The sequence below is a fragment of the Phocoena sinus genome, chromosome 3 (assembly GCF_008692025.1).
Source record: "Phocoena sinus isolate mPhoSin1 chromosome 3, mPhoSin1.pri, whole genome shotgun sequence".
Taxonomy (NCBI): domain Eukaryota; kingdom Metazoa; phylum Chordata; class Mammalia; order Artiodactyla; family Phocoenidae; genus Phocoena; species Phocoena sinus.
In genome coordinates this window covers 10,284,629-10,309,004 of record NC_045765.1, presented here as the reverse complement: position 1 = coordinate 10,309,004, position 24,376 = coordinate 10,284,629, and the positions used below count along the sequence as shown (strand labels likewise).

General features: G+C 42.4%; 1 protein-coding gene and 1 pseudogene across 1 annotated transcript; both read left to right on the top strand.

Moving 5' to 3' along the window:
- The first annotated feature begins 193 nt into the window (after positions 1-193).
- LOC116750662 lies at positions 194-9,242 on the top strand (annotated as a pseudogene).
- A 303-nt stretch (positions 9,243-9,545) lies between these two features.
- Positions 9,546-21,986, top strand: LOC116752274 (zinc finger protein 564-like). Its single transcript, XM_032629122.1, has 4 exons — positions 9,546-10,330; positions 17,666-17,792; positions 17,998-18,058; positions 18,740-21,986. Exons 1-4 carry the CDS (start codon positions 9,980-9,982, stop codon positions 20,214-20,216), a joined length of 2,016 nt encoding a protein of 671 aa, XP_032485013.1. The 5' UTR covers positions 9,546-9,979; the 3' UTR covers positions 20,217-21,986.
- The last annotated feature ends 2,390 nt before the right edge of the window (positions 21,987-24,376 follow it).

The following is a 24,376-nucleotide window of genomic DNA, read 5'->3' as shown; positions in this document are numbered from 1 at the left end:
TTTGGGAACGTGGGGAAAGATCTGGAAATTTAGGCATTTACTGCCTGCTCTGGGAAGAGCTGGGGTGCAAGAACAGGGTCGTGGATTTGTGACCCTGTTCCTCAAACATTCGGAAAAGTGAGGGGAAGAAGAGTCCCCACCCCCGCCAAGGAGAAAGGAGGGACTGCGGACCCCACAGATCACAGCTCCACCTATGCATGAAGCCCTGACACCGAATCCCCGGTTGTCCAGTGATCACCCTCCCCGTGGACACCACACAATCTGGAGTAGACACGGTCGCAGCAGTGAGCGGAGAGGCCGCCCTGGGTCCCGACTGCCGGCCGCGCCCCGGGTGGACTCTGGTCTGCAGACTCCGGAGTTGACCGTGGGGAGGCCCGGGTCCCACCACGGCCAGTTCCAACTGGTCCTTCCGCCCCCGTCTTCCAACACCCGTCTTCCCAACTCACCATTTCCCATTTTCTCTGGTTCTGTGCTGTCCACCGCACGACTCTCATGGCAAGTGCAGGTCACAGCAACAGAGGCTGCCGCTGAGCCACTTGAGGACTTTAAGGGCAGAAATCACGCACCCAGGTCGAGGCCCGACTGAAGAGCAACAGAGCACGCAGACCACTCGCCCCACGTAGTCATTGGAGCGTTGCCCACATGTCTGTAACCAGTGACTCCCCTGATTGGACAGTTTGCAAGGCCCCGCCCTCCCGTGCCTGAGTGACAGCAAGCGGGAGGTCACGTCTCAGAGCGGAGCTGGTACTGGCCGTGGGCGGGAAATGTCCCCTCCACCGACACTGCATTGAACCATGAGGCCAAGAGGCCCTCACGGAACTGTGCCACTTCTTCACAAACACGGACACTTACAGGTGATCTCCCCATATGTAATAATGAGTCTGGCTCCATTTTGATCTTTGATCATTTCCTGTGGGACCTCAGGGGCACTTGGTTCTGGTGGGAGGATGAACCCCACAGTCTAGACCAGGCCCCTGGGCCTCTCAGATGCTAGGTAACATCATAGTGAATGGCGAAGAGACCTCTTCCAGAACTGTGGCATCTAGAAAGGGACTGAGGGGGAGGGTGCCCCCTCCTGCAGGTAGGCTATGCCAGAGGGCTCGGGTTGCACTCTGCTGTCATGTCTCAAATCTCAGTAGACATGCTGAGCTCATGGGGGGCTGTTTCCAGGACCCAAGCCACAATGAGCAGCTGCGTGGAGGGTCAGATGGTCACGTCCTAGGACAACTTATATTTCCAGGAGAGCCTAGTACCTGGTGGGAATTACAGCTTCAATGGCATAAAGTGTGGGCTAAGACGGGGCAGTTTCTTGAATAGAAACAAAATTGGTAAACAAGGAATATGTTGCCTTCAAACATCATAACAACCTAGGAGATGCTGTGGGTGCTGAGAAGGACGATCTTTCTTCATGGTGTCAGGGAGGGAATTTACCAAATAATTTTTAGAAACTTAACCATGGTGTCAGGGCCTCACAGTATGTGTGAGCTAATGGCCCATCCACTTTTCATGAGTTCCCTTTTTCAATATCTGTATGTCCCGAATGAATGTTCAATAAACTTCCTCAAAGAGATGTCATTAATGTAATGTTATACCTCTGCTCACGGAGCCTGGTGGATGCAGGTCAGACTATGCCTGCAGAGACTGTGTGGAGTGGCAATGGTACTGAGGTTACTGGAGGGTAACCAGTAAAGGTGTTCATGTCCCTTTAGAGGTGAAGGCTATCTGCAGCTGACAGGCTGTGGAAACAGGCACTGAACAGAAAAGACTTAGCCAACTCCATCCAATCCTATGACAGCAGGATATTTACCACTTGCTGATTGGATGGAGTTCGTACTTTCCATAATGTTGGAAACTAAAAAATAGGTGCGTATTTGATGTAACCACAGCCTCAAGTTTGCAGTAATCCATTGTGAGGTGTCATTCATTTTTCCAGGTTTAAGAATAGGTGAAGTTGGCTGTTAAAAGGAGAAGTACCTTTACTTCTCCTTTTAAGAGGGGATAATCACCTCTTCACTAAATAACTTTTGTATAATGTTTTCCAATCCTTCAAGTCTCTGTTTAATTAACCTTAGGCCATGTTACATAATTTACTTGGAGGATAAGGTCTGTGGGGTCCCATTCTGTGAAGCCAATTTGGAAGTGGCAAAGATTTAATTTTAATTTTTGAATCATTGGTTCAGAGTTTTCCTATACTTTAGGACAATGCTTGCTATGACCATGAGGAATTTAGGCAAGAACAGTACCCCTTTATCCTTTTTGTTGTATAAATTCTTTTAGTATATTTTGGATTTCCAATGGGTCAAATTGCAGGCCTTTCCTTTTTTTTTTTTTTTTTTGATTCCCTCTCTCTTGCTTGTTTTTTGTGTCACTGGGTATACCTTGGGGGAGGGGTGTCCTCTCTACCCTGGTATTTATATATTTTTCTCCTCTAGAGGGCCTCATATCAACACCACCGGGATTAGAAGCTTTCCCCATGACAACTGGTTGCTTTATAGAATTTAAGGACCCCAGGCTTAAGTCAGGTTTGAACTAATCCCTTTGCTGTTCCACAGGGGTGCCATGAGTGTTGTCCCCAATATAACTTGGACTGTCAGGATCTTAGCTGCAGTAGAGGCAGGGGCAGTAGCAACAGAAGAACTTGGTCCTGGTGAGAAGGGTCCTGGTGAGTCTCTGTATGAGTATGGACTTGGTCTGCCATCTAATGGCTGCCGTTCCCCTCCCTTCTCTTTCTCATTTATTTTTTTTAAATTTATTTATTTTATTTATTTTTGGCTGTGTTGGGTCTTCATTGCTGTGCACGGGCTTTCTCTAGCTGCGGCAAGTGGGGGCTACTCTTTGTTGCAGTGCGCAGGCTTCTCATTGCAGTGGTTTCTCTTGTTGTGGAGCATGGGCTCTAGGCGCTCGGGCTTCAGTAGTTGTGGCGCGCGGGCTCAGTAGTTGTGGCTCGCAGGCTTTAGAGCACAGGCTCAGTAGTTGTGGTGCACGGGCTTAGTTGCTCTGCGGCACGTGGGATCTTCCCAGACCAGAGCTCAAACCCGTGTCCCCTGCATTGGCAGGCAGATTCTTAACCACTGCACCACCAGGGAAGCCCCTCTTTCTCATTTTAAATGACAGCTGTTTCGGGAACAAGGACCTGATGGGCTCACCTCTTGCACAGGGTATAGTCCCTCTCTCCCACCACCTCCAGGGTATGCTGGGACTAACCCAGCCTCTGTCACAGTTTCTCTCTAACACACAGATATACACTGGCACAGACATCAACCCAGGATTCCTTCAAGAGCCCCAACCCCATATTCCTGCTCCCAAAGGCTTAGGAATTCTTGAAACTTTCAACACTGGTCAGCTGATCATAGAACTGAGTCCTGGTGGGGTTAACAATGGAACAGGGCAGCACAGCTCACAGCACAAGCTCCCTAGCACCCAGCAGCCCACAGTGCCGGCTGCCATCAGACAGCAGAGCAGGTGAGCGAGTCACAGCAAGAGAAGACAGACAGACCCATGAGTGGTGGTCATGTCTGAACATGCCGCTTACGGCACCAACTGTTATGGTTATCTGCAGAGGTGTGGTTCCCATGTTGAGACTGATGCTGGTATATCATACACATACACATACACACACACACACACACACACACACACACACAGGGTAGGATGAGGCTTATGACACAATTGGAGTCTCAGAAGAGAGCAGGAACCGCCTCTCAAGCAGCTCTGAAATGGCTTCAGCAAGCAAGGAAAGGATCCTGGCCTGGGTTTTTATCATGGCTAGGGGGTGTTAAAGAAAAAATATTCAATGACACTTGCCAAAGAGGGTAAAGCAAATTTTACCCAGAACCACTGTGACAGGTATAGAGACCACTGCAATGGGATTTCACAGGGGGTGAAAAATGAGTTTGGGCTCAACACTGAATACAGTATGGGCGAGTGGGAATTCATGGCCAGAGGTCAAGGTGAGGACGGAATATTAAAAGAAACAGTCAGGAGTTAGGGGGTTCTGACTAAACGGACCTAACAGGATTGTACTGAAGACACGCCAGGGTGATCACACATCACTTGAGGGGTGATGAAAGTGGGGAAATGCGATCAGATAGGGGGGGTAGGGGGATTCTGGTTCAACTGACAAAGCAGGGTTCTTACTAAAAATGGACTTACAAAGAACTACACAAATAGGCCTAGGAGGTTCAGGAGCCTGTTAATCAGGCTCAAACTTTAATAGTTTGAGCAAGGAAAAAATCTTTGAGGGGGGGCGAGGGCAGGGAAAGAGTTCTGCTTGTGCAGTTGGTATCTGAAGCCAGTGCCAGAGGAGGGAGCCCCAGGACTTTCTTAACAGCTTGTCCAGGTGGGGACACAAGGGGAAGAGGGAGAGACGGGTGGGGGGGGGGATTAGGGTGGTAAGCTGTCAGCGAACATCAACTCTGCAGATTCCAACTACTCATTACAAAGACAAAGGTGGGCAACAAATATATGCATTCCCAATTGCCTGTTCTTATATAAAAAAACACAGGAGGCTCAATAAATAATCAAAAGTGTATGTTGGAGGTGGCTGGAGTAACAGTGCTGAACAAAACCAGGGTATGTTGGTGGTGAGTTACAATTTAGAAATAGAATTTCCTATCTTACAGAGTTACTTTGAAATAAACAGAAAAATTTATATATACAATGATTTACTATTTACTAATATTTCTCACCCTTTTGTATATAAAAACCATTCTAGGATTTAATTCCTTTAAACACAATTACTAAAGTATAAACCATAAATTTTTCAGGAAAGGAAAAATTTCAAATCTCTGCTAACAAAAACAACAAGGTACATCCTGGCTTATCCTTCCACTCTTATCTTTCATGGGGGTTATTTTCAGGAATAAGTAGAATATTATAATGCAGTAGAGGCTTGGGTTTAGCTCCTTAAACGTAGCAGGATTTTCAAAGATTTACATAAGCTTTGAATAGTTTCCCTCACATCAATTAAAAAAGGAAATCAATTGCTTTAGCCTTTTAAATTTCAGTGTTCTCTAGGGACATGCATATACAAACATTGATCTGAAAATCAAACATGTACCTGAAAACTTAAACATTCATCTCACATCTTGAGGTTCTCTTGCCTAAAAGGAACAAAAATTCTATTTAGTTCCACAATTTTCTTGCCTTGCTGACATCATTTCTCTCAATCAACCTAGATTTTTAAGCCCCCCCAAACCAAAAATGTTATTTCTCACACTGGGAATTAATTATATAGTACTAAGGGAAACTAGAGCCAAATGGCTGCACTATTCAATGGATAAAAGAATCCAAAGAAGGAAACACAAATATTGGAATCAGTACAGATAAGTAACCAGCAACCCACAGGACAAAAGGAGCCACGTTCAGAAAGTTTAACACACACTAGGCTCTCCTGGTTGAGACAGAACCGCTGGACCAGGTCAGTCCCTGGTGGAGGAGGGTAGGGCCCAGCAGAGCAGCAACAGGAATAAACTCTCTCCCTCCTCTCTCTGGGTAATAATGGAACCACTCCCTTTCTCAGAATTCCATTCCCACAGTGAGAAAACTCAGCAGGACTCAGTTTAAGGCTTTGACTAAAATAAGCTCCCAAATGCATAAGCTCTAACCCAGGACACAGTACTTGGAGACACTGACCTCAGGCCTCTGCTCCCAGGCACACTGCTACTGACCACCAGTGATTTTTTTTTTAATTTATTATTATTATTATTTTTTTTTTTTTTGCGGTACGCGGGCCTCTCACTGTTGTGGCCTCTCCCGCTGCGGAGCACAGGCTCCAGGCGTGCAGGCTCAGCAGCCATGGCTCACGGGCCCAGCCGCTCCGCGGCATGTGGGATCTTCCCGGACCGGGGCATGAACCCGTGTCCCCTGCATCGGCAGGCGGACTCTCAACCACTGTGCCACCAGGGAAGCCCCTGTTTTGTTTTTTTAAACTAGATTCTTTACATTTATCTGAATAGAAGATAGCCAATCTAGAAGTAGAAATAATTTTACATCTTCCTAACCAATCTTTAGGTGTTTTATTGCCTTTTCTTGTATAACGGTTTTGGCTAAAATCTCCAGTACATTCTCAAGTAGAAGTGGCAAGACCAGATATCCTTGTTGTGTTCCTTATCTTCAGGTGAAAGCATCCAACCTTCCATCATTAAAAATATTAGCTTTAGGGCTTCCCTGGTGGCGCAGTGGTTGAGAGTCCGCCTGCCGATGCAGGGGACGCGGGTTCGTGCCCCGGTCTGGGAGGATCCCACGTGCCGCGGAGCCACTGGGCCCGTGAGCCGTGGCCGCTGAGCCTGTGTGTCCAGAGCCTGTGCTCCACAACGGGAGAGGCCACAGCAGTGAGAGGCCCACGTACCGCAAAAAAAAAAAAAAAATATTAGCTTTAGGGACTTGCCTGGTGGCGCAGTGGTTAAGAATCTTCCTGCCAATGCAGGGGACACGGGTTCGAGCCCTGGTCTGGGAAGATCCCACATGCTGCAGAGTAACTAAGCCCATGTGCCACAACTACTGAGCCTGTGCTCTAGAGCCCGCACGCCACAACTACTGAAGCCCACGCGCCTAGCAACAGGAGAAGCCACAGCAACAAGAAGTCCGCAACCAAGAGTAGTCCCCACTGGCTTTAACTAGAGAAAGCCCGCGCACATCAACGAAGACCCAATGCAGCCAAAAATAAATAAATTAAATAAATAAATTTAAAAAAAGAAAACATGCTCATTAGCACTATTGACAGAATAAGGTGTTTCCTATGCAATTAAGACTTATGTGAATATAAAGTAGAAGAGAATCGGAGAATATTCCCAAGCAGTAAAGTCTGAATAGTTTCCTGTTGGACACAAAAGGCCTTACAGAAAAATCTAAATCCCAATGGATTGTTCATATGGATCTTATAAAGACATCAGTGGAAAGCTACACCTCTATGAAAATGGAGTCAAATAAATCATTGGTGGGTTTGAGAATACTCTTTTTTTTTTTTGCGGTACGCGGGCCTCTCACTGCTGTGGCCTCTCCTGTTATGGAGCACAGGCTCCGGACACGCAGGCTCAGCGGCCATGGCTCACGGGCCCAGCTGCTCCGCGGCGTGTGGGATCTTCCCGGACCGGGGCACGAACCCGTGTTCCCTGCATCGGCAGGCAGACTCTCAACCACGCGCCACCAGGTAAGCCCCTGAGAATACTGTTAATTAGGAAAGCAAAGAATCTGAAAAATAAGCTGGAAGATGGTGTCCTTGACTCCGATGTATCTGTCTCTATCTGTATGATGGCTCAGAAATCTGACTAACGCCTTCTTCACATCAGCTTTCCAAATCTCATGCAAAAGAGGCTATTGGTGAATTCTACCATGGAACCATAAAGGGGATGAATTCTGGAATACCTAGTTCCTGATTTAACCTTCAGGGAGGATATCTCCAACTCTACATTTTATGGTCCTATCACATCCCTCTTCTTATATCAAAGTCTGCCTCAGTAAATGAAGATGTCACTACTGATCACTTGTATTTCCACCACATAATACACCTTAAACATTGTTTCAGGATCTGCTTTCTTGTGTAAGTAAATAGAGGGTAGCAATATAGAAAGTCCTGCTTTCCTTGATTATTAGTAAAGATTCACCATAAAGATAAAATATGGTTCATCTTTAGTTTTGTAACCATTACAAATTATATATATATATGATGTGGGCTTGAGTATTGACATTGTTAACTGAGATTGAGACTTCCAACTGATATGGCCTACAAATATTTGTGATGCTGTGTTTTTGTGTGTTTAATGTCATTTAAGAGGATATTCATTTTCTTAAATAAATTAAAGTCTTATATCTGGCTCCACCACGGGGGTGTCAGTGGCTGCCTCACTGTCCTTGAGTTCTCAATGTTAGGAGGTGGCCGGTGGAGAGAAGCATGATGTTTGAGGCAGAGACCCTGAGGCAGCCTCGCAAGTGGCCTCCTTCATTGCTGTTAACAATGCCATCACCCTGTGGCAGTTCCCCCTTCAGCTCCTAAAGGAGCCTCAGAACGATCACATGATCTGCTGGACTTCTAATGATGGGGAGTTCAAGCATTTGCAGGCAGAAGAGGTGGCTCGTCTCTGAGGGATTCAAAAGAACAAGCCTAACATGAATTATGACAAACACAGCCGATCCCTCAGATACTATTATATGAAGAATATCATTGAAAACGTGAGGGGTCAGAAGTTTGTGTACAAGTTTGTCTCGCACCCAGAGATTTTTGAATACGGTTCCTATGCCAGTGGGCAGGCTTGAGGGAGACTGAAGTTTTACGCATCAGTGAAGTCAGCAGCGAGAGATCCATAGATGAGGAGAGTGGAGGGAAAAAGAAGCCACCGCAGCCTGGTGCCAAGACCCCTAGCTGCAGTGACTACAGACACTCTGGCTTATATTCTTCATTTACCCTTAAATCTTTGAACTCCTCCAATAGGAAGCTTTTCAAATCTATAAAGGTTGAGAATCCAGCTGAGAAATTTGCAGAGAAAAAAATCCCCTCTGTTATCAAATTTGTAACACCTTCCAAAAAGCCACCAGCAGAAACTCTTGCTGCTGTCAATTCAACTGACCCAAGTATTTCTCCATCTTCCAAGGAAACAATCCAAGCGTTGGAGAGTTTATATTCCCCCAAACTGCCTTCCCTAGAAGCACCAACTTCTGCATCCAGCACAACTGCTGCTTTCACCACCACACCTCCTATTTCGTCCGTTTGCCCTTTTCAGGAACCTCCTAGAACACCTTCACTACCGCTGAGTTCCAACCCAGACACGGACCCAGACATGGATGCAGACATGGACGCAGACAGGGAATTAGTGGCTTCTCAGCCAATGGAAATTCCAGATAACTTGTCACTGGAGCCGAAAGACCAGGATTCAGCTTTGCCAGAAAAGGACAAAATAATTCATCAAGGTCCAAGAAACCCAAAGGGTTAGAGCTGGCACCAACCCTCATGATCACAAGTGATCAAAGCCCACCGATAATATTAAGCCCATCTCTCCCTAGAGCTTTTCTTAGGCCAGCACTATTTTCACAGACACCCATCTTACTGTCTTGGAGTCCCTTGCTCTCCAGTATCTACTTTTGGAGTATTCTCAGCCCTGTTGCTCCCCTAAGTCCAGCCAGACTTCAAGGTGCTAAAACACTTTTCAAGTTTCCTTCTGTGCTGAACAGTCATGGTCTGTTCACTGTTTAGCCTGGATGGACCTTCCACCCCTGGCCCATTTTCCCCAGATCTACAGAAAAAATAACCTATGCACTTGTGGAATGAGAAAACCAAGGAATAAAGAAACAGACAGACATCGAACAAGAATACTTTTAAAGTGTGCAATTGATACTTCCACAATGATAATAGTCTATTGTGATTTCTGCCATTTCCCATTAAAATGCTTATTTAGGAGTCCCTCAAAAAAATAAAAAGATTCACTCTCTTCCTACATTTCAATTATACTATACAGTATAAGTATATCAGGTCATCATGTTGTCATCTTTAAATGCAGTTTTATTAGTCAGTTATCCCTCAGTACAGCTGCAGGTGGGGGGCAGGAAGAGTTTCCAGGTACACTCCAATGTTAAGTACAACTTACTGTTTTTCTTCTATCAGTGAAAATGGGAATACAATTGCCTTATATATATTATAGCTGTTGACATTTCAAAGTTTTATAGGCACACAGGGAACACTAATCTAAAATAAATTTCCTTCTAGTGTAAAATGTACAGCTGAGAAGTTAATGCACACACCTCACAGCTTGTGGTTTGACTGAGATTTGTCCTGGCACCCAGCTAGGACTGAGTGATTCAGACCTCCTACCAAAGCCAAGTGCTCTGGGATTCTTTAGCTTAAGTACCTAAAGAGTGGGGATGGGGAGGGATGGGAGGAAGGCTCAGCGCTGTCAAGACGCAAAGATGAAACTGGAGCCAGCCTCTTTATTACAAACGGTGAGTTCACATCTAAGTGTCTGCCTTTCTTAACAAGAAGCACGGTGCCATGCCAGGGAATCCCAGGCCAGGGAAAAGTTCTGTTACAAACTTTAAGTGCCAGGCGAGGACAGATTCGATCCCAGCCGCGCTAAGTGATTCAGCTGTCAGGCTTCCTCCCGCAGGTTGTCACTCAGGCACGAGGGGGCGGGGTATTGGAAATCTGTCCAACCGGGAGGCCGCTGAGGCAGGTGGGTGGGGCGATGCTCTGCACCGGCGTGGACGTCATTTCTTTCTCCAATTGCGCCTAGAGCCGCTGGCTGTGTGCGGTTCACTACCCCTGGAGAGCCCTCCATGTCACGTATCTGCACGGGTCTTTGGAGTCGTTAGGAAGGACTCAGACTCAGGAAACCTCGAAATGGTGAGTGTGGTGCCCCAGGCTGCGGCCGCCGCGGAGGGACTGGTCGAAACCGGCCGAAGCCGGCCATCTTTTTGACACGGCCTCCTAGCGTTCCACGCCGGAGTCTACGGATACGCGGGGCTTGCGGCGCCGCTCCTACCTTTGTCTCCTCCGGCTCGCAGCGTGGGGATTGGCCCGGCAGCCGGGACCCCAGGCGTCCGGTTCTGTCACTTCGTGCAGGAACTTCCGGCCCGGCGTCTCTCCGCGCGGCTCTGCGCCCGCAGCCCCTCTTCTCTCCCGGATTGTGCGGTGAACTCGGGCGCCGTCTTCAGGTGACAATCGTGACTCGTTCTCCAGGATTCGGTCCTGGGATTATCTGTTCCCTGACGGGTCCCAGCCCCACCTTGCTGCCCAGGGGGCACCCGTTTTCCTCTGAGTTTTCCAAATGTTTGGGAAGCAAAGTCTCAAATCAAAGACCCCGGCCCAGCAGAGTAGCTCTTTGTAGGGCTTGTAGTAAATCATTACATTTCCATGTTATTCCCCGTCTTCACAACGTCAGTTTCCCCTCTCCGATTCACATCGTCTGTCAACTGTTCATCTTCCATGGTCCATTTCATACAAACCCAATATTTTAATTGTTTTTACTATTTGCGCAGAGTCGTGGATTGCATTGGGAAGGGGGGCTGTCTGTGTATATTTTACAGGAGCGGGAAGCCAAGAATAACTACTTGGAAGTAGGTGTATGAAATTCTTTCTCCTCCCCGTTTTTTTTCTGGGAAGAGACATCCTATGGGAAGTCCTTTTGTCGAGGTTTTTTTATGAAACTTTTCTGGACGATCTGTGCTGTGACCACTGCCCGTCCCTGGGTTAGTCCCCTTCAAAAGATTTATTCACTTATTTAAGTTTTTCTTTTCAATAGTGTAAAATGTATTTAATTAATAGAGCTTGAAAGACCATGTAAGATATTTCCAAAGAGGTAAGAGAGTTGAATTTCAGGGGGAAAATTTTTTTCAGTATTACATTCCAGTTGTTAAGAATTTTTGTTTCACTTTTTTAATTCCCTGAGTAAGGTGAGTTCTTTTGGAGTCTCCTTTACTGTTGGTTGATTTCAAATGAAATGTCAGGATTTAGACTTGGAGACAAAAAGTATTCAAGTGTGATTACTTACGTACTAATTAAACTTGCCTTGGAAATAATAAATGACTGACATATTTTTCCTGAAAGGAATAGATCACTTGGGGTTTTCTGGGTGAATTAATAAAAGTGGCTGAGAATTTTCTTCTCTCATTTCCACATACACACTGGGTTTGAGTGATTTTGCTGAATTGTCCAAACAGGGTTTCTGTATTTAAATGATCACTGGTGCTTACCGTATTTAAAGACTTGTTCTACTGTCACCACACTAATTTTAAGACATTTCCATCACTCCCAAAATGAACCTCATGTCCATTAGCAGTACCTCTCCCTTCTCATCCCGAGGCCTAGGAAATCACTAATCTATTTTCTGATTCTATATATTTGCCTTTCTGGGTATCTTACATAAAATATCAGTAGTGGTTGAGAGCGCCTGTAGTGGGGAGCAGAGCCTGAAGTCAGTATCTTCAAACTAAGCCCCCCTTTGAGCCTGCACAGGGAAGTGGATCTTCCTGGACATCCTCCTCCTGCCCAATCCTACCTGCTCACACCCACCAATGGTAGTCCTTATACTGTGAGAAGCTGCAGAGCCCTGAAATCTGGGGGTGCAAGTTCACAAGGGTGTAGGGATGTTGCCCTTTCAGGGTGGTACTTGTGATTTCCTTTAGCCTAGGCATTTTTTTTTTTTTTTTTTGCGATACTCGGGCCTCTCACTGTTGTGGCCTCTCTCGTTGCGGAGCACAGGCTCCGGACGCGCAGGCTCAGCGGCTATGGCTCACGGGCCCAGCTGCTCTGCAGCATGTGGCATCTTCCCGGACCGGGTCATGAACCCGTGTCCCCTGCATCGGCTGGCGGACTCTCAACCACTGCGCCACCAGGAAAAGCCCTAGCTAAGCATTTTAAATGTTATATTTGAGTGGTCCCTCCATGATAATAGGTGCACTCAGAGTGTAATTTGTGCCCATTGAGAAGTCTGTGAGGATGAGCTGTTCTGTCTCATGGACAAAGGGTTTATGAATATGGGAGTCCATTTGGATCAGAACCTTAACCTGAATCAGGCTTAGAGTTTCCTGACTTGTGATAATGGAAGCCTGGGGTAGGGAGAGCTTCCCTGCTTACAGGACTGGGGAGGGTTTTTGGAGCTCCCAGAGTTTATTCCTGTGGCTGCCCAGGTGTCCCTGCCCTCATTGAGGGACTGACCGTTTACAGTGGAGTTTTGTCTCAACCGGGCTTATCTAGACTCAAGTCTGTAAAGATGTTCAACTTTCTGAATATGGGCTTCCGAATTGTACGGACACAGTCTGCTTGTATGTTTTGATTCCAATATTTGTGTTTCTTTTCTTGGATTCCTTTATCCATTCAAGATTACAGCCCTTTGATTCTATTTTCCATTAACACTTGGGCTTTTAAAATCTATGTTGATTAACAAATACCATCTAAGGCAAGAAAATTGTGAGGTCAAGTAGGATTTTTGTTTCATTTAGACAAGAGAACCTCAAGACGTGAAATGGGTGCATTTAAGTTCTCAGGTGCTTTTCCATTTTTAGGTCAGTGTTTGTAAGTGCCTGTCCCTAAAGAACTTTAACAATTAAAAGTCCTCTAGTATTCCTAAAGCAAATGAATTTCTATTTTAATGGATGTGGGAGAAAAGAAGAAACAAATTCTATTTCAATTGATATGAGGAAAACACCTCAAAGTTTAAGTCAATCTATCAAATTCCTAGTCCATTTAAGGCTTAATTGCAAACCTAAAATACAGTGTAATATGCCACTTATTTCTGAAAATATCTCCAACGTTTACTGTAATGGAGAGAAAACCTATAATATCCTGTGTGCCTTTAGTTAGAAAGGGAGTTTTCATTTTTTTGTGGTTTACACTTTTATATCCATTACTGTTTAAAGGATCAAATCTTGCAGTGGTTTTCTATATAGAATGGTTAAAATTAAATTCCTAAGGGAAGAAATTAAGACTCCCTGCCCACATGTTGCCCCACTTCTCTGCTCTTAATGCCAGCCCCCATCAGATAACCAGTTTTGATTAAGCCTTCATCATCTTTTTAGTGTTTTTTTATATAAAACAATCCAGTACAAATGCCTGTTTTTCTTAAACTTTTTATTCTAGTAATGATTATTTGGGACCCACATATTTGTTGTTTCACTACTGAAAGTTAAGCCTCATCCCCTACCTTTCCCCTCGTGCCTCTTACTTGGACAGGCTGATAAGAAAGTGTGGAGGCTCCTGCTCTGTGAGCTGCTGTTTGCTGGGGAGATTTTCCTGTGCCCTGTGCTGCCCTGTGTTGCACTGCTGACCCCACCAAGCCTGGGCTGTATACAGGGAGGATACTGAGTTGAAAGTTTCTGGCAGTTTTTTGTACTTTGGGAGCAGGAATATGAGAATGGGGCCCTCCTTCCAGTGGTCCTGGGTTGATGTCTGAGGTGGAACCTATCTGTGTTTAGAGTGAAGGTGTGACTGAAGCTGGGTTTGCCCAGACATTAGTGTTGAGGGGAGGACTGGGGGAGTAGGAGGATGATTATACCCTGTGAATGAGGTGAGCCCAAAAGACAGTCACTACTTTCAAAAGAGCCGTTATTTCAGCGAAAGTGAAAGAGAAGAGACAGGGAAAGGCAGCCTGTAAGTGGTGAGATTCCAGAAGGCTCACCAAAACTTTTAAGTAACTCTGAGGCTGTTGCCCCTGCATCTGTTGCAACAAAGATCCTTAGCCTCTCGGTTACGGTCGACAACACTCACCGTCTCAGCTTGGCACAGCAAAGGGATTTGTTCAAACCCAACTTGAACTCGGGTTTCTTAAGCTCTATAAGGCAATCAGTGTCATGAGGAGGCCTCTAGCCCTGCGAGCATTGATGGGAGGCTCTCTGAGGAGGGCCTTAAGTTGGCCATAGGCTTCTGATGCAAGGCACTGTCCTAGGTCTCACATTAATATGCCATTAAAGCTGCAATTATCCCCCCATACTGGGATCTCTTACAAACAGAGGACTCCACTCAGGTGCCTATTATGGCTTTGGTACTGGAAACAGCACCCCAGGAGCTCAGCTCGGCCACTGACACCTACTTGTGATATGATGGAGCCAAACCTTGGCCGTTGGGCTTATGCTCCCTTGGAGAGATGACATTTCTTTCTTCAGTCCTTTGAAAGATGCTGTGGTGCTGTTGGAGCCACCCTCTCCAACACCTTGGTTCCCTGGGTAGCTGCCTGGGATTCACTGAATGCACAGCTCTGGGGAGTGAATAGACTAAAGATGACAGTATACCCTGGAACATGATGGAGCTCAGTGGAGAGCTGCTGCCCTTCATCCCTTAGTTGAGACAGCCTTGATGAAGAACCAAAACCAACTGTCGCCACACCTAACCAAACATCAGGCAGTCATCAGGATGAGTTGTAATGAGTCAGTGCTCTTTTTTTAAAATAGACTTCAGCTTATTTTAGGTTTACTAGGAAGCTGATCAGAAATTACAGAGAGTTCCCAAATAACGCCTCGGCATCCACACAGTAGTCATTATTCTTTAAATCTTGTGTGACTGGTCCATTTGTTACAATTGCTGAACCAATACTGATGCATTAAAAGTGGGCAGGTGACATTAGCGTTGACTTTTTGTGTTGCATAATGTATGGATTTTGCAAATGTATAATAACATGTATTAATCATTTCTGCACATATAGTGTAATTTTACTTTCCTAAACTTCCTCTCTGCTTCAGAGATTGATTCATCTCTTCCTCTAATCCCGAAATCCTCCAGAACCAAAGCTCATTTTCCTGTCTCATGCTTTTATCTTTTCCAAAATGTCATATACTTGGAATCATGTAGTATATAGCTTTGTCAGATTGGGTTCTTTCACTTAGCAATATACTTTTATGCTTCCTCCATGTGTTTTCATAGCTCTACCTCATTTCTTTTCATCAGTGAACAGTATTTCATCGTATGGCTATACTGCTCATTATTTGACTCTTGAAAGATATCTTGCTTACCTCTGACTTATGCCAGTTATGAATAAAGCCCCTACAGGTATTCGTGTATGGGTTTCATGTGAACCTAAGAGCTATAAGAATTGAAGTCATTTGGACAGATAGCAAGGAGTGTGATTGCTGGATCTTACTCAGTATGTAGTGTTTTGAAAGAAAGCTCCTGTCTTCCACTGTAGGGCTACCAAATTCCATTTCCCCCAGCAATGAATGAGGATTTTCTTCACCTATTCACCAATATTTGTTGTTCTGAGTGTTTTGCATTTTAGCCATTAAATAAGTGTGTAGTGATATCTCATTGTTTCATTTGCAATTTCCCATTGACATTTGACGTTGAGTACATTTTCATATTTCCTGTTTCCCTTCTGTATGTCTTCTTTGGGAAGCTGTTTGTTAGATATTCGGCCAATTTTTCATTGGTGGTTTGTCTTCTTACTTTGATAATAATACTTTAGATATTTTGAATACCAGTCATTTATCATGTATGTGTTTTGTAAGGATTTTCTCCTATTCTGTGATTTTCACTCTCTTTACACTTTCTCTTGAAAGAGGCATTTTTCATTTTAATGAAGTGAAATTATACTTTTTTTTCCTTTTATAAATCTTGTGATTGTTATTATATTTGATAATTTGTTACCAAACCCAAGGTGACCTAGATTTTGTTCTGTGATATTTTCCAAGAGTTTATGACTTTTGCATTTTACATTTTTCTCTCTAGCTTCTTACAGTGTATTCTCTTTGTTTTTTCCCTAGTTTGAATATGATATACTTTGATCTCCATTTCTGTGTTTTCATGTTTTCTGTTCACTGAGCTTCATGAACCTATAGGTATTGTCTATCATTAATTTTAGAAAACTCTTAGTTGTTACTTACATGTTCTATTTCTTTCTTTTCCTTTAGTTAATTTCATTATGTGTATCTTAAGTTTTGTGTTAAAGAAGGTCATGCCAGGCTTCATAAATATTGTGTTGTATCTTTTAGTTCTTTTTGGTCTTTTTGTTAGACTCTTGTGAAACAGATTCTTTTGGGTGTAGGCATTAAGAACTGAATATTTGGGTCATATTTAAAAAACATCTTTTCTTTTTTCCAGTTTTAGGACAGTGGTTTGCCCTTTGAAGTCAGTGCTCTTATGTCTCTGGGAGGACTTGTTTATTTCAAGCTTTTAAATTCTCTTCTTGTGAGATTAAGAATCACAGCTTCTAAATTCATAAATCCCAGAACTAGATTTTCACCTGGCAGTAGCCAGTGTGGCTGCATGCCCAACACTTGTAGCTGAAATTGCAGAATGGAGACTTTATGTTGTGTTGGAGAAAACCACTGATGAAACCTATACATATTTTCTAATCATGGGAAAATTCACCATCACACTATTATGGACCTCAGTGAACCCCCTTGCAAACTGTAGCTCTTAAACTGTTCCTTAAGGACAGTAAGGCCCAGGGTATACTGTTAGGGTGTGATGAGAAGAGTTTTTCTGGCATGTAATTGTACTGTGTGTTCTAAAATTTGGCTGGAAGCAGCCCTGAGGCACATGAGTATAGGGATTTTGTGGTCTAATATAATATTGCTTCTTCCTCATAAGTGAGCTCTAAGTTTCAAATTTTCTAGCTGCATCAAATTATATATAGAGAGAAAGGAAAAATAGAGTCTTTGATAATTGTTACACAAGTAGAAGGCAATGGTTCCCCAGAAGAATATATTCAGGCGTCTGCATCTGATTTCTTTAAAGGCCTGGAGGACTTTGGGAGAATGTGGCCAGCTGGGATTTGTTAAAAGTTCGATTTCTCCAGGCACCTGGACTCTGATGTTAGATGATGGGACTAGGAAAAAGCTTCTAGTTCTTGACAGTGTTTCTATTCATTGAAGCCTCATGAGTCTTGATCCTCTCTGCCTTATGAAATGCTGTAAATGGAGCATCATAGGAAGAAGATGAAAGAATTTTTTCACAAGAAATTGATGTTCTTAAAATGATATTTGTTTTATTTCTACAGTATTTCTGTCATTTTCCTGCATTCTCTGGGCTCTGCCATTGTGATATAAGTGATAATGTGTAAATAATTTTCATTTCTTCATGATGCTGCTAAATTATTGAGGAAGTGTGGAGAGTAAGTTTCTCATGATCAAGTCATAGAATAACTTTGTAAATAACAGAATCATACGTAAACTTCCTATAAATGAAGTGTGGATGTCTAGTTCTGTCAATCTCATGCGTCTCGGTGTACACATATTTTCGGTATTTTAGGACTCAGTGACCATAGAGGATGTGGCTGTGGACTTCACACTGGAGGAGTGGGCTTTATTGGGTCCTTCACAGAGGAAACTCTACAGAGATGTGATGCAGGAAACCTTAAGGAATCTGGCTGCAGTCGGTAAGAATGAAGAAATTCCCTAACTTTGTCAATTAGAGAAGAAGTATTTCTTACCTGTCAATATTGTTCCAAGATGTGGAACGTGGCAAGGGAAGACATTGGTAAAGAAACTAGAAATGGTCAGAGCTCATCCTGGACCTAGAATCTAATAATTTTTCTATAATTTATAGTACTTTGGGATCATTTTTCTGGGTCTGCATTTCAGGAGCAAAACGGGAATATCATGACATTGAAGATCAGTACAAAAACCAGGGGAGAAAATTAAGGTGAGTCACACTTAAAATACAAAGCACTGTCTCGTGAGAATTGCAGTAATATTATGAAAAATTTAAAAGAAGCAACATAATAAATAACCTCGCCTTCAAATTGAGGTTTTTTTTTTTTTTTTTAATTTATTTTTGGCTATGTTGGGTCTTCATTGCTATGTGCAGGCTTTCTCTAGTTGCAGCGAATAGGGGCTGCTCTTGGTTGCGCTGCGTGGGCTTCTCACTGTGGTGACTTCTCTTGTTGCAGAGCACGGGCTCTAGGCTCACGGGCTTCAGTAGTTGTGGAACCTGGGCTTAGTTGCTGCACGGCGTGTGGGATCTTCCCAGGCCAGCGCTTGAACCTGTGTCCCCTGCATTGGGAGGTGGATTCTTAACCACTGCACCACCAGGGAAGCCCCAAGTTGAGTTATTCTTAGAAAATGTTCCCCCAAAATATTTTCTTAAATGGGATATAAATATTTAGTGTTTGCAAAATAGTTCACTTGCAGTCATTAACAATAAAACCTATACTTGAATATCACTTTTTAATAGAAAGTGTGAAGTCCCATTGAGAACATTCAGTATATTCAATTTCTAACAGTTCACACATGATAGAAAACCAGTTCCTCTAATTCATAATAAATATAATAAATGTAAAATGATTAATGAAGAAGTCATTAATAATATTCTCATTTATTACAGAACTTTTGTGGTAGAGAGATTCTGTAAAAGTAAAGACATTAGTTTATGTGGAGAAAATTTCAACCTTATTCCAACTATCAATCTGAACAAGAAAACTCCTGGATTAAAACCATGTGAATGCAGTGCATGTGGAACAGTCTTCATGGATCATTCATCCCTTAATAGACACATGAGATGTCACATTGAACACAAAACACGAGAGTATCAAAAATATAGTGTAAAGCCATATAAATGTAAAGAATGTGGGAAAGCATTCATTTATCCTGGTTCTCTTCGAATGCATGAAAGGAGTCACACTGGAGAGAAACCCTATGAATGTAAGCAATGTGGAAAAGCATTTCCATATCAGAAATCCTTCCGAACACATAAAAGAATTCACAGTGGAGAGAAACCCTATGAATGCAAGCAATGTGGTAAAAGATTCAGTGCTCAAAAACGTTTCCAAATACATGAAAGTAATCACACTGGGAAAAAACCATATGAATGTAAGGAATGTGGGAAGGCCTTCACGTGGGAAACAAGCTTTCGACAACACATGGTAACACACACTGGAGATGGATTTTATAAATGTAAGAAATGTGAGAAAGCATTCATTTATCCCAGTTGTCTTCGAATGCATGAAAGAAGTCACAACGGAGAGAAACCCTATCAATGTAAACAATGTGGAAAAGCCTTTAAAAGTCCTGAAACTATTCAAATACATGAAAGAATTCACAGAGGAGAGAAACCCTATGAATGTAAGCAGTGTGGTAAAGCCTTTAATTATTTCAGTTCTTTCCAAATACACAAAAGAAATCACACAGGAGAGACACTGTATGTATGTAAAACATGTTCTAAAGTACTGAGTACTGCCAGTTCTCTTCGAAATCATGAAAGAATCCACACTGGTGAAAAGCCCTATAAGTGTAAAGAATGTGGGAAAGCCTTCACATGGCAAAAAACCTTTCGAAAACATATGATAACACACACTAGAGATGGACCTTATAAATGTAAAAAATGTGAGAGAGTATTCATTAATCCCAGTTCTCTTAAAATACATGAAAGGATTCACAGTGGAGAGAAACCGTATCAATGTAAACAATGTGGCAAAGCCTTTAGTTACTACTGTTCCTTACGAGTACACAGAAGAACTCACACTGGAGAGAAACCCTATGTATGTAAACAATGTGGAAAAGCCTTTAGTTGTAATGAAAGCCTTCAAACACATCAAAGAATTCACACAGGAGAGAAACCATATCAATGTAAACACTGTGAGAAAGCCTACAGATACCACAGTTCTCTTCGAACCCATGAAAGGAGTCACACTGGAGAGAAACCTTATCAATGTAAACAATGTGGTAAATGTTTTAGTTCAAAAAAAGGTTTCAAAGTTCATGAAAGAACCCATACTGGAGAAAAACCCTATGAATGTAAAATATGTGGGAAAACCTTCCGTTCCACTTATGTTCAACTGCATGAAAGAATTCACACTGGATAGAAAACCTATCAATGTCAGGAATGTGGGAAGGCCTTCATTTATCTCTCAATCATTTGAAGACACATGAGACTGCACACTGCATAGAAAACATATAAAGTGTGGAGAATGGGAAAGGCTTCTCTGATCACAGTAGTTTAAAAGGATGAAAGGATTCCCTAGATAAAACTGCATTTGTAAACAGCCTGGGTAACAACTTCAGTTGGCCAACATCATGTATGAGAATTCCCATGAAGAAGAAGTATAAATGTAAATAACATGAGATAACTTAATGGAAAGTACTCCATGCCTAATGTTCCAGAAAACCTTCAATATGAAAGAGTTTTTTTTAAAGTTTTATAAATATGTTGTGTTTAGTAAGGATCTTTCTTCAAGTGTATCCTTGAACAGTGGATTTCTCCTAATTTTAGAAATGAATATTAATGTGAGGTAATTGTGTACATTGTCTTTCAACAATAGTACGTAAGATTTAAAGGTAGTGATTTTTCCTTTAATCAGATAATGATTATTTTTCTTTCCATTTTAACCCTGTTGGATCCATGGGTGAACTTAAGTGTATTTCTTTTTTTTCCTTTTTTTTTTTTTTTTGGCTGTGCCATGCATCATGTGGGATCTTAGTCCCCTTACCAGTGATCAAACCTGCACCCCCTGCAGTGGGAGCACAGATTGCCAGGGAAGTCCACAAGTGCATTTCTAATATGCAGTTAGCCTTAAAATTTTATAATGTTCTATTCATTCTCAGTTAATGAGCCATTGCAAAATGGCAGTTTGGTATTTGTTGGGTTATGCCTAGTAGCTTTGTGTGGCAGTTCCTGGATATTCATAATCTATTATATATAGTACTCTTTTCACTGAGAAAGATACTTTTTGGTGGTGGTGAGTATAGGAACCTTTTTTCATTTTCCATTATACTAAACACTTGGAATAAATTTTATGTATGGGAAGGATGTCAAAAAGTATAGTTTCATGTAAATTATGCTTTGTATTTCCTTCTGACTGGTATTTGGTGAATAAACTATGAGACTTGTGATAATACAAAAAATCTATAGAGTTGGAGATATCTTGCCTGTGAGTAATATTAAGATCTAGACTTTCCATAATCCATCCCCTTTTTCGTTCCATATCAGCATTCACCAATAGCTCACCTGTGTGTGATTTAAAAGCAGGTACAAAGAAGATATTCTTCAGATACTGGAATCCCCACGCTGGGAGAGAGGCAGATTCATAGGAGCTTCAATGACACCATCTTCCAGCTTATTTTCCAGACTCTGTCCTTATAGTCAAGAGTATCGTTAACACCACCAACAAATGTTTGATTTCCATTTTTATGGATATATAGTTTCCCCTGCTGTCTTCATACCTTCCACATCAGAGATGCATCAGAGTTTGAATTTTTTCTGTAAGGCCTCTTGTGTCCACTGTCAAAGTATTCCAGTGTTTTATGGTTGGGAATATTCTCTGATTCCACTCTTCTCTGGATTATATCTTCATAATGTCTAATTTGTGTAGGAAACACTTTGTGCTGTTAATAGTGCTAGTGAGTATGTGTTCCTGACTCACCATAGCATTCACAATGGTGCCACCAAAAAGAATGACATGGGAGTTTGTTTCTCTGCTGTGTTGTACAGTGGCTTCCTTGACCCATTGTTTACATGTGAGAATAAGCACCTTCCGTCAGGAAGATGGTGGGTTTTTCCTGTTAATTGTAGCTGAATATAACCCCTCAATATGTTTTTTATTTTATTTTATATAATTAAAACTGAATTTTTTTGTAAAAGTTTTTGTAGTTTCAAATATTTTACCAACTCTTTGATGCTTTCGTTAGCTAACACATGTTGTTTTTCATTTCCTCAAAGAATATATTGAAGTACCCATTTTATAAATATTCAGAAAAACTTTCAGTTTTCTTCATTTGATCATTATACAATATGAGTCTGTGAATTTTTATCCTGTGAATAGAAGGTCAACTACTTTATCCTCAGGCCATTTTCTTATTTTTAGTTACAGTTTTGTCATGGATCTAATTTCTTACTCATCTGCAAAAGTTTAATCTTGGGTTTTTTTCAGTGCTGTCTTGCCAGTGACCACAATATCATACCTCTAGTCAAATACTGGGGCAAAATGAATTCAGTTAAGAATTATTACAGGCAGGCTTCCCTGGTGGGGCAGTGGTTAAGAATCCGCCTGCCAATTCAGGGGACATGGGTTCGAGCCCTGGCCTGGGAAGATCCAACATCCCGTGGAGCACCTAAGCCTGTGCACCACAACTACTGAGCCTGTGCTCTAGAGCCCATGAGCCACAACTACTGAGCCCACACGCCTAGAGCCCTGCTCAGCAACAAGAGAAGCCCGCACACCACAATGAAGAGTAGCCCTGCTTGCCGCAACTAGAGAAAGCCTGCACGCAGCAAGGAGGACCCAACGCAGCCAAAAATAAATTAAAAAAAAAAAAGAATATGTACATATACAACTGAATCACTTTGCTGTACAGCAGAAATTAACACAATATTGTAAATCAACTATACAATAAAAATTATAAAAAAGATATTACAAATCCTATAAGACTGTGGTGTGTAACAGTAACGGTGTTCAAAAGGACTTCTTATAGGAATTTTACTTGTGTTAGAGGATTTGATTGCTGTTCAAGGTAGCAAGAAGTATTGAATGCTTTTAGGCGGTTAACTTTATTTTATCATTGGTGATCATAAATCATTTTCTTGAAAGCAAGAACATTCTCGTGGAGCTAAACTTAATTGCTAAGAAACTTTATTCAATTATGTTAGAAGGGGGGCTGTTGGTCATATATGATTTTTTATTTTATCTTTTATCACTATTAGAGACAGGTTATAAAATACATAGATTCACTTCTTAGTATGCTAGGTAATATTTTTATAATCTCTTTTGTGATATAACCAAGGCCTATAAATTTAGGCAAATTGTGAGACAATAAAAAGCTAGCAAGAGAGAAAGATAGGACTGCTATGCCAGTGAACCCTTCTGAAGGACTATACTCTTTTCTTTAGACATTAATTTTATTGAACTACAGTTGATTTACAATGTTGTATTAACTTCTGCTGTACAGCAAAGTGATTCAGTTATATATACATATATATATTTATTTATATTTATATTTTTTTCAGTTTATTACAGTTTATAATAGGATGTTGAATACAGTACCCTGTGCTATAAAGTAAGACCTTGTTGTTTATCTGTTCTATGTATAATACTTTGCATCTGCTAATTCCAAACTCCCAGTTCATCCCTCCACCATTTCCTCTCCCCCTTGGCAACCATAAGTCTATTCTCTGTGTGAGTCTGTTTCTGTTCCATAGATAAGTTCATTTGTGTCATATTTTAGATTCCACATGTAAGTGATAGCATTTGGTATTTGTCTTTCTCTCCCTGACTTAACTTCACTTAGTGTGATAATCTCTAGGTTCATCCATGTTGTGCAAATGGCATTATTTCATTCTTTTTTATGGCCAAGTAGTAGTCCATTGTATATATTAACCACATCTTCTTTATCCATTCACCTGTCGATGGACATTTAAGCTGATTCCATCTCTTGGCTATTGTGAATAGTGCTGCTGTGAGCATAGGGATAGATGTATCTTTTTAATTTATTTATTTTTGGCTGCATTGGGTCTTTGTTGCTGAGTGCAGGCTTTCTCTAGTTGTGGCGAGTGGGGGCTACTCTTCATGGTGATGCACAGGCTTCTCATCGCAGTGGCTTCTCTTGTTGCGGAGCACGGGCTCTAGGTGCACAGGCTTCAGTAGTTGTGGCACGTGGGCTCAGTAGTTGTGGCTCATGGGCTTAGTTGCTCCGCAGCATGTGGGATCTTCCCAGACCAGGGTTTGAACCCATGTCCCCTGCATTGCCAGGCGGATTCTTAACCACTGTGCCACCAGGGAAGCCCCAGATGTATCTTTTAGAATTGTAGTTTTCTCCAGATATTAGCCTAGGAGTGGGATTGCAGGATCATATAATCTGCATGTTCTTTTTTTAAAATATATTTACTTGGTTGTGCCAGGTTTTAGTTGTGGCAGGCGGGCTCCTTAGTTGCGCTCACAGACTCCTTAGTTGTGGCATGCATGTGGGATATAGTTCCCTGACCAGGGATCGAACCTGGGCCCCCTGCATTGGGAGCATGGAGTCTTTATCC